This window comes from Geotrypetes seraphini, chromosome 2, assembly GCF_902459505.1.
Source record: "Geotrypetes seraphini chromosome 2, aGeoSer1.1, whole genome shotgun sequence".
Lineage (NCBI taxonomy): Eukaryota > Metazoa > Chordata > Amphibia > Gymnophiona > Dermophiidae > Geotrypetes > Geotrypetes seraphini.
Window position 1 is genome coordinate 290,222,834 of NC_047085.1, and position 18,257 is coordinate 290,241,090.

At 46.1% G+C, this 18,257-nt stretch overlaps 2 protein-coding genes across 4 annotated transcripts in view; one reads left to right on the top strand and one right to left on the bottom strand.

The window, feature by feature from the left end:
• ATPSCKMT (ATP synthase c subunit lysine N-methyltransferase) overlaps nucleotides 1-6,610 on the bottom strand; it is a 111,623-nt gene extending 105,013 nt beyond the window's left edge. The window contains exons 1-2 of one of the 3 annotated variants that reach the window (XM_033929815.1): nucleotides 6,478-6,610; nucleotides 649-942 (exon numbers count right to left, since the gene is read on the bottom strand). In XM_033929815.1, the coding sequence (XP_033785706.1) occupies nucleotides 649-930 (282 nt within the window). In that variant the 5' untranslated portion in view covers nucleotides 931-942; nucleotides 6,478-6,610. Of the gene's footprint in view, nucleotides 1-648; nucleotides 943-6,463 lie in introns of all 3 variants that reach the window. The other 2 variants (XM_033929816.1, XM_033929814.1) reach the window with 2 other exon arrangements.
• The window catches only part of CCT5 (chaperonin containing TCP1 subunit 5), a 145,781-nt gene continuing 134,057 nt past the window's right edge, over nucleotides 6,534-18,257 (top strand). Inside the window, exons 1-2 of the mRNA XM_033929813.1 lie at nucleotides 6,534-6,778; nucleotides 17,350-17,410. Of these exons, the coding sequence (XP_033785704.1) occupies nucleotides 6,674-6,778; nucleotides 17,350-17,410 (166 nt within the window). The 5' untranslated portion in view covers nucleotides 6,534-6,673. The remainder of the gene's footprint in view (nucleotides 6,779-17,349; nucleotides 17,411-18,257) is intronic.

Below are 18,257 nucleotides of genomic sequence, written 5' to 3' on the forward strand. Positions count from 1 at the left end.
CACGCATCCACCTAGGATATGCAGTATAAAATATAACTCCAAGAGTTACTCTTTGGGATCTTACCAGGTACTTGTGTCCAGGGTTGGCCACTGCTGGAATCAGGATATTGAGCTTGATTGACCTGCGGTCTGTCCCATTATGGCAGCTCTTATATTCTTATGTGATTACATTAACACAGGATCCCTGATATTCAGTGCTATTTAGACAGCCGGGAATGACTCCTGGCTGTCCAAATAGCACATAGCCGGCTATCCACTAATATTCAACTGGTGATAGCTGGCTATCTCACTCTGCATATCCTGATCCCAGATTAGCTGGTGAATGGCTCTATTATGTGACATAGCTGTCACTGCCAATATTCAGTGGCTTGCCATCTAAGCTTGGTAGCCAAAGACAACCGCTTAAAAGTTTGGTATATCTTTGGCCGTTGAGATTTAGCCAGCTAACCGCTGAATAGTGGCATAGTTGACCTTGTCTCGGCCAGCCAGAAATAGACTGGAAATTGAATGCCGGTCATTGGATATGGCACCAGAATTGAATTTCTGGTATCGCCAACGATCTCCCACAGTCTGAATATGAGACTAAGGGTCTTTTTTTATCTAATAAGAGTGCAAAATCATTAACATCTATTCTAACCCATAACTTACAATACGTCCATCACCACTGCCAATGTCAACAACAGATCCACTTCTAGAGTGCAGCATTTTCAAAACATTTTCAATCTGAGTAGAAGTTGCAGGTACAAAGGGCAGGCAAACTCTTCTCAGTGCTGGGGTTATAAAGGGTGTAGTAACAGCATAGACAGCTAAAAGCGAACCTCCAACAACCCCAGTTACCACTAAGCCCCATGTTCTTCTCTTTGTGCCAGTGGGAGGTTTCAGATGGAAATTATCTTTTGGACAGCCCCCTTCCTCTGGTACTTTGGACATCACTGCTGCAACCTGAGAATAAAAGATGTTGTGCAGAATGTTATTTTCAAAATAACCTAGACATTGTTGAGATTTCTACAGCTTGTGTCTTTCTTGAAATAAACTTGCTAAGTACTTTTTCTAAAAATAAATTAAAATGGCAGATTTATGGTTTACATGGCTGTGCTACATGCAGTAAATCATATCATTAGGGCAAGCTGTAGAGCAGTTATGGTCCAGGAAGATCTCGGTTCAGTCATTGTGTGATCTGGAACATGTTATTTAACCTACCTGCATTCAGGTTGATACTGTATGCTCTTAAGGGTAGAGATAATGGAACTACATGAAAGATCTGAGGCAGTGCTGTGTGCCTTGATGACCCTATACAAATAAAGGGTACTATAGAAAATACAGTACTTTAAAAGTGAGTACAAAGTGAAAAATATACATAGTAACATTAACAGACTAAGAATGATCTGAGAGGCAAATGAAAAGAAATAAAGACAAAGAAGAATATGAGTACCGTAAGTGACAATCCCTTTCAAGGTTGTTCAGGGAAGCCTTAGGCCACTCTGTTGTGCTGACATGAAATAGCCATCATCCTTCACTGATTTAAATGTGATGAGAACAACCCTTGAATGAAGGCCAGCAGGAAGATTCTGGAGAAAGATCCATGAAAGTATTCAGGCTTTTCTGGCACTATCTCTGCCATTTGTCCCTTAAGGAGTTTAACAGTATTTTTCTTGCAAGGCAATCATTCAAGCTCATCAAAATACTATTTCTACATGTTCAAATTGCTTATAAAAATACCCCTATTAAGCTCTCAGGTGTCTTTCTGCCCAGCAGAAGAGCAACCGAGCCTCCATGCTCAGGGAGGGACTCCTCGTGCCCCCCCCCCTTTAACGGCTGACATAAGCCACCACCACGGCATTGTCGGAGAACACTCTGATAGCTCAGTGACGGAGACGACTCTGGAAATGCAGGAGGGCCAGCCAAACCGCCCTCAGCTCCAGGCGATTAATCAACCAGTTGCACCCTAAGGGCGCCCACAGGCCCTGTACCGGAACAGACATGCAGACTTCTCTCCAGCCGGAGAGACTTGCGTTCGTTGATAGAGTCATCCAATCTGAAATCCGGAGTGGAAGGCCCCTGGCTAGTAATAGGGGATGCAATTACCACCGCATTCTGCTGCGTGCTGCCACCGTCCAGGAAAGGAAGGCAAGCAATGGGTCCCGCTGCGGATTCCATCAGGATAACAGAGTCTCCTGTAGAGGACATAGTCTAGCTCTGGCCCACAGTACTACATTGATCGTTGCCACCATGAGCCCCAGGACCTGGAGATATTTACAGGCCATCAGGGTTGGATTGGCCAGCAGGTCCCTGATAGGTTTCAGAATCTACTCCTGGTGGAACACTTTGTTCTGTCCCGTGTGAAAGCGGACCCCCCGGTACTCCAAATCCTCGGTGAACTTTAAGTGACTCTTCCAAAGGTTGATCACCCAACCCAGACACTGCAGAAAGTGAACCACCTGCCAGACTGCCTGGATTCCCTCGGCCAGAGAGGGAGCCCAGATCAGCCAGCTGTCTAGATATGGATGGACCAGGACTCCCGGGAGCAGAGATGCGCCGCCACAAACACCATCACCTTGGTGAAAGTCCTGGGTGCCGTTGCCAATCCAAAAGGAAGAGCCATTAACTAAAAGTGCTGCTCCAGGATGTGAAACCACAGAAACCTCCCGTGTGCCTGGAAGATGGGAATGTAGAGATACGCCTCCATGAGGTCCAGGAAAGCCAAAAACTCCCCCGGCGCCACCGAAGAAATGACAGAACGCACCATCTCCATGTGAAAGTGGGGCACCTTCAGTGCCACATTGACCACTTTGAGATCCAGGATCAGTCTTCAATATTTGGAGCCTTTCTTTGGAACATTGAAGGTACAGTCAAACCTCGGTTTACGAGTGCCACAGTTTGCGAGTGTTTTGCAAGACGAGCAAAACATTCTCGCAAATTGTGACTCACAAACCGAGGTTTGACAGTACCTTCAATGTTCCAAAGAAAGGCCCGAACTGAATGCTTACCCCCAATGTGGCACCGGCATGCAGCACCAACCCACAGGAGGTGCCAGTGCCTGAAGATCGTGCCTCTCCCCCAACTGGGCCTTGAGCATCTGCGCATGCTCAAGGCCTTCTGGCTTCTGCCTCTCTCCGAACTTCTGGGAGGATAGGACCTGTTCCCAGGCAAGGCCTTGAGTTTGCAATCCTGTACAATTGCCATAAGGTCATTCAGACCCTGGAGGAACAAAAAGATAAGCTCCTATAGGCTGGCTTGTTGGAAGACAAGACTGGTGTCCAAGAGGCATGCTCCAGGATATGCTATCAGAGGGAGAAGTTAAGACTTTAATCATCTGAGGCCTCTGTGCTGCTTTGGAGGAGGGATGTCTTCTAAAAGGGGAACATCACCCTGGTAAAGAAAATGTGTCCCAGGGGCTTCTGCCCAGGAGGGAAGGGTTAGGACAGCTGTTATAATGGGAAATTCGATCATTAGGAACGTAGATAGCTGGGTGACTGGTGGACACGAGAATCGCTTGGTCACTTGCCTGCCTGGTGTGATGGTGGCAGACCTCACACGTCACCTAGATAAGATTTTAGACAGTGCTGGGGAGGAACCTACTGTCTTAGTACATGTGGGTACCAATGACATGGGGAAATGTGATAGGAAGGTTCTGGAAGTCAAATTTAGACTCTTAGGTAGAACCTCCTGGGTAGCATTTTCAGAAGTGCTCCCTGTTCCACGCGCAGGACGCAAGACACAGGCAGAGTTCCAGAGTCTCAATGGATGAGGCGATGGAGCAGTGAGGGTTTTAGATTTGTTAGAAACTGGGCAACATACTGGGGAAATGGGAATCTATTCCACAAAGATAGGCTCCAACTTAACTAGGGTGGAACCAGACTGCTGGCATCAATATTTAAAAAGGAGAAAGAGCAACATTTAAACTAGAAACTGGGGGAACACGGAGAGTCATTCAAAACAGCATGGCTCAGGACAAGTATCTTTAAAAGATATCATAAAAGGGAAGACAGAGCATCCCAGTAGTGAGATTGCAATACAAGCCACAGGCTGATTTTAAAGATTGCAAATTATCTATGCCAACTGCTGAGCAAATTGTACATAGAAATAACAAACATTGTTTGAAATGCTTGTATGCAAATACTAGAAGCCTAAGAAACAAGATGGAAGAGTTGCAATATATTGAACTAAATGAAAAGATAGATATAATAGGAATCCCTGAGACTTGGTGGAAGGAAGATAACAAACTGGACACTGTCATACTGGGGTATAAGCTATATCATAGTGATAAGGTGGATCAAATCACTGAAGTGTAATGTTAGGTGTCAGGTCAAAAGCGCGCCGGGACAAAGGCGCGAGCAGACAACTGAGCGCAGCGCGGAGGCGCACGCCGAAGAAAAAGACTGTTTTTAGGGGCTACGACGGGGGTGTGATTACTTTATACAGATTGCGCGGCGTTGTGGGGGGGTTTGGGGGTTGTAACCCCCCACATTTTACTGAAAACTTAACTTTTTCCCTGTTTTTAGGGAAAAAGTTACATTTTCACTAAAATGTGGGGGGTTACAACCCCCCAAACCCCCCACAACGCTGCCGTGATCTGTATTATGTAAAGTGTGGGGGGCTCCCCAACAAAACCCCCCGTCGCAGCCCCTAAAAACAGTCTTTTTCTTCGGCGCGCACCTCCGTCTTGCGCTCAGTTGTCGGCGCGCGCCTTTGTCTTTCGCGTTACTGTCTATGAACCGTAATATTAGGAACGGCCTTAAATCAAATGAACTGAAAATTCTACAGGAGCAGAAACACACCTTGGAATCCCTCTGGGTGGAAATTTCATGTGTAAGGGTGAAAAGGATAATGATAGAAATGTACTATCCAGGGCTGGATTAACGAATAGGCCCAGTAGGCACGTGCCTAGGGTCCAAAATGGTCAAGGGGGCCCGATGAAAGAGGGAATTTTTTTTCAAACGGCGATGGTCCCCCCAGCATCAATCGGCAATGTGCCCCCCCCCCTCATTGAAGGACCGATCGGCAACGGACCCCCCTCCATCAATGGAAAGTAAGATGAGCAAGGAACACTGGTAAGAAAGGCAACACCAAGCGGTGCTGCTTGCCTAAAGCTTCCCTCTGACGCAGCTTCCTGTTTCCACCAGGGCGCGTAAGAACAGCGAAGGGGACCCAGTGTACTTGTGTGCCTAGGGGCCATCAAAGAATTAATCCTGCCCTAGTACTATCATCTACCTGACCAATTAAGTAGGCTAACAAACTGGGTAAAACAATAATAATGGGTGATTTAAACTACCCCGATATTGACTGGGTGAATGTAAAATCAGGGCATGCTAGGGAGATAAAATTCCTTGATGAAATCAAGGACTGATTTATGGAGCAGGTAGTTCAGGAATTGACAAGAGAGGGGAAAGTAGGGTCTTTATGGCAAGAGGGAGTGAGCATCCCTCCTGCCATTTGTGGGTCGCCGTGTGTCGGGGAGGGGGGCAGCGTTTGTCAGGGATCATTAGGGGAGGGCTGGTAGTGGGGAATTAAAAAAAAAAAAAAATAATTTATGGGACAGATATTTTGCGTGTGTAATGCACACAAAATATCTGTGCCATAAAAAAAAGATTTAAAAACCCAACCCCGCAGAAGCCCAAACAGCAGTGACAGGAGGCTACGCATGTATCAATCGCTCACTGAGTCAGTGGGTTTGCATGGAAACTTAATAGTGAATCAATTGCTCTTGGTAAATCGGCCAATAGCAATTGAATCCCTATTGTTAGTGAATCTAGCCCTGCTTTCTGAAATTGGGTAGGGAAAAACCCAGAATTTGCAGGACTGTTGGCCGGAAATTAACAGTTCTGTAGGGAACAAACAGCTAGGAGCCAATTGAGAATAGCAGGACCTGTGAGGTATTGGGACAGAGGAAAAAAGAGTTAAGAATAAGGGGCTTAAATTATCATGTACATTTTACAAAGTAATAATTAGCACACAGCCATGTAAATGTCATGGCTCAACATTATTCCCTTCTTGGTTGGGCTGAGAATTTTTCAGCACCCGCTCTATTACACTTTTTTTTTTTTTTTTACGTCGGAACGCCAAGTGCTACATCTCTAGAATACACAATCTTGGTTTTTACAGGCCGCAACCTATTCAGGTTTTCAGAATTTCTATTCTACGTGAATATAAAATAATTTATATGCAAATAAACTTCAAATACTCCTTTCGTAAAAATTCTGAAAACCCTAGTGTCACAGCCCTTGAGCATAGTTGTGCACCAAATCCCTCTATAGCACCATAACATCCAATGCCATTAAAACTTTCTTTTTATTCACGCAGCCTATCCCAGCATTCCCCTCTCGCTTCACGTAACGCGGGTGACACCATTTCCTCAAAGCTATTTCTAAAGCGAGAAATGTTACCATTACTTATCCGATAACACATATTTTTACAAGTTTTTCGGTTTAGTATTTGTATGCGACTTTGGCATTATTATTATTACTTTTTAATATTCACCCCTCTACATCCGTTGTTTGTACGGTGTTCCGCTGGAAGAGTTCTAGAAGGTCCTCTTCCGAGCGCGAGATTATTCACAAATTCGTCATGTGACGCAGTTGCCTGGTAGTGCGCTTGCGCGCGGGATGGTCGTAGTGACTGCTTTCTTTAGTGGGGTGGCCGTTGCTTGTGCGAGATCCTTTTATCTGTCGATACCATGTCCGCTATGGGGACTCTCGCCTTCGATGAATATGGTCGGCCCTTTATCATTATCAAGGACCAGGACCGCAAGTCCAGGCTTACAGGGCTTGACGCCCTGAAGGTAAGGAAAAACCGCTTTCTCTCTCTCTTGGCTCAGTTTCCTTGCTGCCATGTGCACCGGTCGCTTTTTCTGTGAGTGGATGCCAAATTTTGTTTAAATTTTTATAATTATTCTGGGTGTAGTAAAAGGAGCGTTTATCTTTTTATTTTTTTATGTGATGCGTTGTTTGTCGGAAAATAATTTGAAGTCTTTAGATGTGGCTGGCTTGTATGGGTTCTGGGCCTCCCCTGCCTAGGTTAGTAGAGGAGGGTGGGGAAGCCGTGGATCTCGGATCTGATTGAGCGGAAGATGTGTGAAGTTTAAAAAGTGCGATAACAGTAAGTGCCGTGAGATTAAATATCTAGTGAGATTTTTTATTAGACAAACCCTAGAAGCGCTTAAAGCAGAGATGAAAAAGAATCGGCTGCTTTTAGGAGCTGGGGAAGCGATAGTGGAAAAAGGGTGAAGTTTCGAAGGGATTGCAATTCGAATTTCGAGTCGCGTGAATGTTGCCATTATAATAGGGCAAGAAGTTTGAAAACATTATTAAAGAAATTTTTTTTTTAATCTAATTTTCTTGAGCTGATATTCTGTTATACAAGACGTACGAGTCCTGACAGGTGAGTTTACTTCTTCCAATTTGCGAGTTATTGCAGATGGAATCGTACAATTTTTCTTCAGTTCCACTTCTTTCCTCAGTGGGCTGTTTTGCAAGTGAGCTGGAAGGTGTCTTTCTGATCTGCTCTGAGAAGTTTTTATTATTATTATTTTTTTAAATTCAGTTTTGAGGCTTGGGGTGCTCAGGAGGTCCACAGTGGCCCTGGAGCAGCTTTACCTGAAAGCCGCAGACCCTCTGCTGGCAGGGCATCTGTAAAGGAACCTGTCTAGCCAGCCTGCACTAATAGTTAAGGAGCTTGGAATCGTTTCTTTAAGAGTAAGGCTCACCCCTTGATTTTCTAGAGCGCAGGCTGTTTGGCCCCGCACTGGTCAGTGAGGGCTTTGACAGATGCCAATTGTGTTGTCTCATCCCCCTACCACAGCAATGTGCAGATCAGTGGGGGGATCCAAGGTCTCAGTCTGGCATTGGCAGGAAGAGCTCAGGCAGGCTATAGGACCAGTTCAGCACAGCACAGTGAGTAAGGTTGTTAAAGCCTATGGGGAAATTGTGTGTGCGTGGGGGGAGGGGGTCTCCAAAAAGCAGTTTTGATGGTTTCAGAGGCTAGATCAGGGGTGGGCAACTCCGGTCCTTGAGGGCCGGAATCCAGTTGGGTTTTCAGGATTTCCCCAATGAATATGCATGAGATGTATTTGTATGCACTTCTTTCAATGCATATTCATTGGGGAAATCCTTAAAACCTGACTAGATTGTGGCCCTCAAAGACCAGAGTTGCTCACCCCTGGGCTAGATATAGAGTCCCTGACCTCCAAAATCCTCTTCCCTGAATTTTTTGTATGGTGCTATATATTTCCTGAGCCATTATTTGGTGCCAAAATCCTGCCACAGTTATCTTGGATTTCTCGATTTGGATTAAAAAGCCTCAACTTAAAATTGTTTATTCTGTTACATAAACACAGGAATCTATACATTAGGTGATCAATCCATGTTCACAAACTGGGTGTCATCACAAATTTCAGCTTTTCTTTTACCAGTGGAATATAGTGTACTCTTCAGTTTTTCCTTCTACAAACTTATTTTTTGATCTGCCATTTGTTTTTTTAATTATTTTTACATTACATTACGTTAAATGTTTTCTGTCCTGCCAATACCTTTCAGTTCTAGATGGTTTACAACAAGAAATTAGCCTGGGCATTCCCAGGGAGATTACAAAGTTGATAGCTTTAGTATGCGTCGGGATCTGGGAATGGTTGATACGGTTTGGTTAGATCATTTGACAAATTTCTTGAATAGTATGGTTTTCGGTTCTTTCCTTAATGTTTTGTAGTTGGGCGTCATGGTCAGCAGATTTGAGAGGTGGTGGTCTATTTTTGCTGCTCTGGTGGCTAGTAGACCGTCATATATTTTTTTTGCTTTGCGTGCCGTTGATTGGGGGGTGGGTAAAGTGTGCTCGAGTTCTCCTTGGTCTGGATGTGTTTTTCCAGATTAGGCAGTTGTTCAGATAGCTTGGTCCATTTCCATTTAGGGCTTTGAATAGGGTGCAGTAGAAATTGTGTTGTATGCTTGCTTGCACTGAAAGCCAGTGTGAGTCTTGGAAAGCTGGGGTAATGTGGTCATATTTTTTTCAGCAAGTATATTAGTCTTAGGGCTGTATTTTGGACTGTTTGTAATTGTTGTAGCATGTTGGCGGGTCATTAAAGAAGATTCCGCCTTCTCAATCCCCTTGCAAGGGACCATCCGATAGCGAGATTCCATTTTGGATGGGATAGCAGGAATGGCATATTGCATCTCCAGATTCCTGAAGAAAGTCTGCTTCAAGACCGGGTTCAGCGGGAGACGCAGAGAATCCCTAGGTGGATGCGGAAGCTCCATCTTCACCAAATATTCCGGGGTATACCTGGATTCAGACTGGAGATCAGCTGAAGAGCCTTACCCATGTCAAAGACGAACTTGGTAAAGGAGGAAGCCTTAGAAGAGGAAAGCCCCTCAGGAGGCGATGAGGATCTGGACCTCGGAGCAACTGAGAAGGAGGGGGAAGCCTCCCTAGAATATTGAGCAGGCATATCCGTGTCCAATAACAGGGACACCGAGGAGGCTGTGCTAAGAGACAGCGGAGGAGTTGAAGAATACCTACGCTTGAGCTGCCTCGAAAGAGAAGACCCCGGAGTCTGAGGAATGGAAAACTGCGGGGCAAGCCTCGGAGAGCCCTGGGAGGAAGGAACCCTCTGGAACGGCCAAGGGGAAGGGGTCTTTGACCTCGATGTGCCTCGACTTGGAGACCGAGGAGGCGTGGAAGACTGCCGAGGTCAAGACCAGGCTGCATGGGGGCTTCGACAGACCTTGAGATCCAAGGCACTGGAGACCATCCCCTCCGAGGAGGGGAGTCCTTCGGCCGCTTGGAAGGCAGGTGCCTCGAGGACGAGGCACGTTTAGAATGGTGCCTCGATCGAGGCTTAACAGCCAGCGACTCAGGCCTGGAAGGACGCGGAGAAGAGTTACTCGAGGACATCCAGCGGGACCGGTGAGGCTTGTCCCTAGGAGCCTCGGCAGGGTGCTCAGGCTGGCTCGCAGGGTCGAGACAGGGGTCAGCCGGGCCAATGCAGAGGAAATTGCATGGTCAGGATGGCCTTGAGCATATCCTCAAACATAGGCACCGAGATCAATGGATCAGGTCGGACAGGTGTAGAAGAGCACTCCAATGAGGGCAACCTCGAGGAAGAGTATTCCCTATGCTTGGAGGCACGCTTGGAGGGAGGTCTCGTAGAGGCTGGCAGGACTACACTCACTGCCTGGGTTGCCTGAGACTCTGGAAGGCTTCTTCGGTAAGGAACCTGAAGGAGGAAGAGGAGCTTTAACCGAGGATGGGCCCTTAACAGGCACTGCAGACAGGACCTTCGAGGGCGAGGTCTAGGTCTCTGGCTGTTCCACAGCGCCAAAGAGCTCGAGGATCTGGGCACGCCGCCTACGAAGGGCCCGCAATTGGAGGGTGTTATAGCGCGGGCAGGACTTGGTCCGGTGATCAGAACCCAGGCACTGAATGCACCAACGATGGGGGTCGGTAATAGAGATCACCTGACCACAGTGTGTGCACTTTTTAGACCCAGTGTCAGGCCGGGACGTAAGGGAAGAAAGGCTGGCCTAACGAGGCCAGGCGGCCTGGTCGAGGCTCGGGTTCCCCCGGACCGAACAACGTAAGAAAAGATTATTTTTTAATTTTTTTTCAGATGTGCCCCACAGCGACTAACTAAGCTCAAAGCAATAAAGCAAGCCGCAATGCAAGAAGGCGCTTAGATTACACGGAGAGCTGAGAGAGAGGGCTTTCTGGCTCCATGGAAAACTAAGAACTGAGGCCACGCTGAGGAGACGCGTGCCTTGACTCGGGCGGGAGGGCACTAGCACGATGCAGCACTCGCAAACTTTGAAGATCTTCAAGCAAGTTTGCTTGCGAGGCGGTCCGCTATGGGGCTTCATGGATGACGTCACCCACATGTAGAGAATATCTGCCTGCTGTCCCTGGATAACATCTATTACGGTAAGTAACTGCTTTACAGTAGAAGGGTATAGATAGAGGATTACTATACAGGTCCTGGACCTGATGGGCCGCCGCGTGAGCGGACTGCTGGGCGTGATGGACCTCTGGTCTGACCCAGCAGAGGCACTTCTTATGTTCTAGACTTTGCCTGTGATTCCTCCACTCAAGAAGATACAGAGTAAAAGCAAACAGTGAACAATCAGAATCCTGGAACAACCCTTGCGGAGTCCCCCAAGACTCCCCACTATCACCAACACTCTTCAACCTTTACATAGCCACACTTGGCACATGCTTAGACAAACAAGGTATAACGTCATACAGCTACACAGACGATATCACCATCCTCCTGCCTTTCGACCAAACCACCCCTAACACAATGAACAAACTACACATTGCACTAGAAACAGTGTCAAAGTGGATGAGAGACCACAAATTAAAACTGAACCAAGACAAAACCAAATTCTTACTTTTAATTTATGGTCTCTCATCCATTTTGACACTGTTTCTAGTGCAATGTGTAGTTTGTTCGTTGTATTGGGGGTGGCTTGGTCGAAAGACAAGATGATGGCAATAGCTGTATGACGTTATACCTTATCTAAGCATGTGCCAAGTGTGGCTATGTAAAGGTTGAAGAGTGTTGGTGATAGTGGGGGGCCTTGGGGGACTCCGCAAGGATTGTTCCAGGATTATGATTGTTCATTGTTTGCTTTTAGTCTGTATCTTCTTGAGCGGAGGAATCCTTCAAACCAATTGTAGGCTTTGCCTGTGATTCCTATTGCCTCCAGTGTTTGTAGTAGGATATCGTGATCTACTAGGTTGAATGCCGCTGTGAGATCGGGTTGTATGAGTAGCATTTTTTTTTTGCCTTTGCTTAGGTGTTGTTTGGCTGTGTCTAGGACAGAGACTAGTAGTGTTTCTGTACTGTAGGTGCCTCTGAAGCCTGAATGTTGTGGGTTTCTAAGTATTCGGTGAGAAGTTTTGCTACAAGGCCTTCCATTAGTTTGACGTATAGCGGTATTGAGGCTTTAGGTCTGTAATTGGATGGCTGATCTGTTGCTCCCTTTGGGTCTTTCAGAATAGGAGTTATGATTTTGGTGACTTCTTGTGGAAATTGACTCTGTGAGCATGTAACTAATCCACCGCATGAGGTGGGTGTGGAATCTAGTGCTGGAGGCTTTTAACAGGTATGGGGGACAGTGGTTGAGATCGCAGGCTGCATTACTGTATTTTTTTGTAGAGTTTGTCAGTCATGCCATTGTGTTTCTGGGAAATCTGACTAGTTTCTGCCTGCTACATAGGCCTCATTTTCTTTAGGTGGTATCGAGATTTCGTCGAGGTGGTTTGGGGTCCTGGTGAAGGTGTTTCTGGCTGTTGATATTTTGTTTCTGAAGAATCAGCCGATTGATTGGCTGTGGGAAAAGGGGTGGTTTTGGTGGCCAGGTAGGGTTTGGTGTCTGTGAGTTCCTTTAGTAGTTTGAAAAAAATTTTGGTGTCTTGGATTTCTATGCCTGGTATAGTATGCCTTTCTTTTTTCTTTTAGCTTTTGTTTGTATTGTTTGTTCAGTATTCTCCAGAACGCAGACGGGATAGTACGCCTTAGAACGCCAGACGGGAATTATGTGGAAACAGATTCTGAAAAAGCCAAACTACTGAACGATTACTTCTGTTCAGTCTTTACCTGCGAGGCGCCAGGGCAAGGGCCACAGCTGGAAGCAAAGGAAAGCAAGGAAGACCCATTTCTGAATTTTGAGTTCACACCAGCTGATGTTTACAGAGAACTTTCAAGACTCAAGGTGAACAAAGCCATGGGACCGGACAATTTGCACCCAAGAGTGCTCAGAGAGCTGTGCGATGTTCTGGCGGAACCGTTAGCCATGCTCTTCAATCTCTCCCTAAGTACGGGGAGAGTCCCCCTGGACTGGAAAACAGCTAATGTCGTTCCTCTGCACAAAAAGGGTTGCAGAGCAGAGGCTGCGAATTACAGACCAGTGAGTCTCACATCAATAGTGTGTAAACTCATGGAAACTCTACTTAAAGGTAAATTAGACACGATAATGGATGAAGGGAATCTAAGGGATCCCTGTCAACATGGATTCACCAGAGGCAGGTCATGCCAATCCAATCTTATAAGCTTCTTCGATTGGGTGACAGGAAAGCTAGACCTGGGAGAGTCTCTGGACATAGTGTACTTGGATTTCAGTAAAGCTTTCGACAGTGTCCCACACCGTAGACTATTAAACAAGATGAAATCGATGGGTTTGGGTGAGAAACTAACTGCATGGGTCAGGGATTGGCTGAGTGGAAGACTTCAGAGGGTGGTGGTCAACGGCACCCTCTCTGAGACATCGGAGGTGACTAGTGGAGTGCCGCAGGGCTCAGTCCTGGGACCATCCCTTTTCAACATATTCATAGGGGACTTGACCCGGGGGCTTCAGGGTAAAGTAGCACTGTTGCCGACGATGCCAAACTGTGTAACATAGTAAGTGAAAGTAACCTCCAGGATAGTATGACACAAGATCTGATCACGTTAGAAAACTGGTCCTCGACATGGCAGCTAGGTTTCAACGCTAAAAAATGTAAGGTCATGCATCTCGGCAGAGGAAATCCATGCAGAACATACTCCTTGAATGGAGAAACGCTAGCTAGGACTTCAGAGGAACGAGACTTGGGGGTAATCATCAGTGCAGACATGAAGGCTGCCAAACAAGTAGAGAAGGCCTCATCAAAGGCAAGGCAAATGATGGGATGTATCAATAGAAGCTTCGTCAGCCGTAAACCTGAAGTCATTATGCCACTCTATAGAACCATGGTGAGACCCCATCTGGAATACTGTGTGCAATTCTGGAGGCCACATTACCGGAAAGATGTGCTTCGAGCTGAGTCGGTCCAGAGGATGGCCACTAGGATGGTCTCGGGGCTCAAGGGTCTCTCATACGAAGAAAGACTGGGCAAACTGCAGCTCTATACCCTAGAGGAGCGCAGGGAAAGGGGTGACATGATTGAGACATTTAAGTACGTCACGGGTCATGTCGAGGTGGAAAACGATATATTCTTTCCCAAGGGACCCTCGGTCACAAGGGGGCACCCGCTCAAACTCAGAGGAGGAAAATTTAGTGGTGACACCAGGAAGTATTTCTTCACAGAAAGGGTGGTAGATCACTGGAACAGACTTCCGGTGCAGGTGATCAAGGCCACCAGCGTGCTCGACTTCAAGAATAAATGGGATATCCACGTGGGATCCCTACGAGGGTCGAGTAAAGGAACTAGGTCATTAGCATTCAGACTTAATGGGGTGGGTCAATAGAGTGGGCAGACTTGATGGGCTGTGGCCCTTTTCTGCCGTCATCTTTCTATGTTTCTATGTTTTTGTGTGTTCTCGGTTATTTTTGGGTATTTTTCTTCCATTTCGGGAGGCTTTAGTGCCATGTGGACCCCATTTTGGGGCCACTGACTGGGACTGATTGCAGACTCTGCAAGAGTGGGCTACAGCTCACAGGGCAACCCCCAGGCTTACCTGTTGAGCAAGCCTGCTTTGTGCTTCTTAAAAGCTCAACCAGCTCGCGTTCTGATTTATTAGTCTTGGGTTTCAGGGAGCCAGCTGCATTTTTAATCTCCCCCATCGCATTGTGAGGATCTGTGGGGTGGAGTCCTCAGTTGGTATCAATCCAACTGGTGACCGAAAGATCTCCAGTTGTGGACTGTTTCCTACAAGGATTTGAGGCAGAAAGTCCTCCCTGTTCAGTCAGGCTGCAACAAAGCTGACACAGGCAGATACTAACAAAACACAGTGACTAAAACCCATTGTTCCCTATGGGGGAAATCAAGGGGGAGAGCAGAATTTTTTTAAGGGTTTCTGGAGCTAGGGTCCCCTCCTCCAAAACCCCTTTCCCTGAATGTTTTGATCTTCAAGGAAGCCTTCGTGAGCCGTTGTTGTTGTGGCCCCCTTCTGCCAAAGCTGACACGAGGTCATCCCTCCGATGTCAGAGCTGATGTTAGAGGGAAGCCTTTCTAGTCAGCCTGGGGATCCCAGTTACCTCAACTGACCTCCTTCCAGCTTAGCTGCTCCTTCTTGTCTTCTTGAATTCGAAGAAGTCTTCTTTAGCACTTGACCATTTTGGGGGGGGGGGATGTAGAATAATGTCACAATTAATGGTTCTTCCAGTTCGGTGTTAGTGATCTTGCAAGTTAGGATTTCCAGTTCTTCTGTAGTTTTAAAATCTATTCTGCTAAAATCGAAGAATTTATTTACGATTATGGCTAGACCTCCTCCTTTTTTCCAGCTTCTAGATAGTGGGACGATTTTGTAACCCTGCGGTAACATTTCCTTCATTATGACATCTGTATCGGAGACCATCCATGTTTCCGTTAGAAATAGGAGGTCTGGATTCTTTTGTTCGATCCAGTCGTGTATGATTTGAGCCTTGTTTCTCACGGACCGGGCGTTCAAGTAATATACCTTAATGAGATAGGGGTTTCGGTGTATGTTAACTTTTTTAGAGTTCTTCTGTTCTTGGTCTTGTTTCTGTGTGTTGTGGAATGTTTGTGTGTGGTGTTAGCTATGGGGATTTGAGATGGTTACTCTCCACGTGAGATGGGGATTTGAGATGGTTCCTATTCTCGTGACTCCCGCTTTCGGTTTTTCTCAGTCGGTGAGGGATGTTCTCGAGGCTTCTCGGAAGTGTTCCACTCGATAATGCTACTCCCAGAAATGGACTAGATTTGCTGCGTGGTGTGCTACGCAGCACATGGAGCCACTGTCTGCCTCCTTGTCTTCCATGCTGTATTATCTGTTGCACTTGTCTCGGTCTGGTCTCAAATCAACATCTATTCGAGTCCACCTCAGTGCGATTGCTGCCTTTCATCAGCCGCTTGATGGGAAACCGATCTCTGTCCATCCGGTGGTTTCCCGCTTTATGAAGGGCCTCTTCAATGTTCATCCTCCTCTCAGACCTCCCCCCGGTGGTTTGGGATCTTAATGTAGTTCTGGCTCAATTGATGAAACCTCCATTTGAACCCATTGATAAGGCTCATCTGAAGTATCTCACTTGGAAGGTCATGTTCCTGATTGCTCTCACATCTGCTCGCAGAGTCAGTGAGCTGCAGGCCCTGGTTGCGGACCTACCTTTTACTGTTTTTCATCATGACAAGGTGGTCCTTCGTACTCATTCAAAGTTTTTGCCTAAGGTGGTTTCGGATTTCCACCTTAACCAGTCCATTGTTCTTCTGGTGTTTTTTCCTAAGCCCCACTCTCATCCTGGGGAGGTGGCGCTTCATACTCTTGACTGTAAGAGGGCGTTAGCTTTTTACCTCCAACGCACCCAATCTCATTGGACGGCTCCTCAACTCTTCATATCTTTCAATCCTAATCGGTTGGGGCGTCCTATTTCCAAGCGCACCTTGTCCAACTGGTTGGCTGCTTGTATTTCCTTCTGCTACGCTCAGGTTGGTCTCCCGCTGCAGGGTCGGGTCACAGGGCATAAAGTCCGAGCGATGGCAGGAGTGTGCGCATTCTAAAAATGTTAGCGCAGCTTAGTAAAAGAAGGGGGTTAATTTTCCCCACCACCAAATTTCCCCAGCCCGCCCCACCCGGCTATTTTTTCATGCCACCCAGCTGGAAAAATTTCTGGGGAGAATACTGCATTCGGCAACTGAACTAAAACGGTGTCTTGGATGGAATAATAATAATAATAATTTTATTCTTATATACCACCAAAGCCATAGTAGTTCGAGGTGGTTTACAATAAGAAGAGCTGAGCAATCAGCGAAATAATTACAATGAAAGTTGTCAAATACATGTAGGTAATCAGAGAAAGGGAGAAAGTCAGAGTATTAGACAAGAAGTAGGGTCATCGAGTACATATAGATAGAATACAGAGATAAGGCTATACGAGTTCTTATGAAATTTCCTGAACGTTGGGACTCGGTCATTGCAAAGCAGGGAGATATTGAAGGATTGTAAAGAAATACTTGAGAAAAAAAGAAAACGTGTAAATTTAAAAAGAAAATAGTGTAAATTATTTATGAAATGATCCTCGTAGTTGGCTTTTTACTAAAGTGAGATCAATGTGATCAGTATTGTCACTGATGAACCTCAGTTACAAACCCTCTAAAATCTTGATGATTTCTTGAATGTTGAGTTTAAAAAAACTGTTTTTGCCTTCCCTAGCATGCATTACTGTTAAGAAGATGCTTATTTTTAAGAAATACTGTGGCTTATTTAATAATGTTGAGCTCTTGCAGTCAGCTGTCGAGCTGTTTGAACCTAAAATCCATTTTGAGTGGAATAGAAATAGCAGTTGGGATTAAGAAATGGGCTAAAACCTAAAATTAGCTGCTAGGATAATTGAAAAATAAATTTTGCAGTTACTTTAAAATCTTTTTCAGGAGTTTTCAGTAATACTATATGGGTAGATAACATGAATACTTCTAAATTGTGTTTTTCAGTCCCACATAATGGCAGCAAAGGCAATAGCAAGTACACTAAAAACATCTCTTGGACCAAATGGTGAGTATTTTTTAGTGACTTTCTCTATAGTATTTGCTGAGCAAGTTGGTGGCTTGGGGAGAGGGGTGTTATGGTTTTTTTTCACTTCCTGTCTTCCTACTTAACAGAACAGTTGACCTGGTGAGTGAAGAAAATTGTCCAAAATCTTTAAAAGAACCATAAGAGGCTTAATGACAGTTTCAAATTAAAGCGCCCCCCCCCCCCACACACACACACACACACACACACTTAACAGTGAAAATCCACCTGAAAATAAGACAGAAATACACAAGAAATTTTATACCACTGGGCTGAACACTTGTCACTAGGGCTATACCATGTTTCCCCAAATATAAGCCCTAGTAGGATTTTCGGGGTAGGTCTTAATATAAGCCCTACCCCTAAAATAAGCCCTAGTCCAGGGATTTGCCAACAGTTTCCCTTCCCTCCTTCCCATCCCTGGTGCAACAGAACCTTTGAGTAAGCGAGCATCCCGCTGAGCACCCGCTGCGCAGCCAAATCCCCATCTTTCCCTCCCTCCCATCGGAACCCTGCCACAATCCCTACTTACCTCCCTAAGCAGTGTGGGGCCGGTAGCACTCTAAACAGACTGCTTCAGCCTTGTCCGCTCATGAATTCACTGCCATGTTACTGATGACATCAGTAATGCGGCAGAGTTAATTCATGGGCGGACAAGGCCAAAGCAGTCTGTTTAGAGTGCTGCCAGCCCCACGCTGCTTAGGGAAGCAAGTAGGGCTCACGGCAGGGTTCCGATGGGAGGGTGGGAAAGATGATTATTTCAGCTGCGTGGCGGGTGCTGTGGGGGGGGGGGGGCGGTGCTCACTCAATGGTTCTGCACAAGGGATGT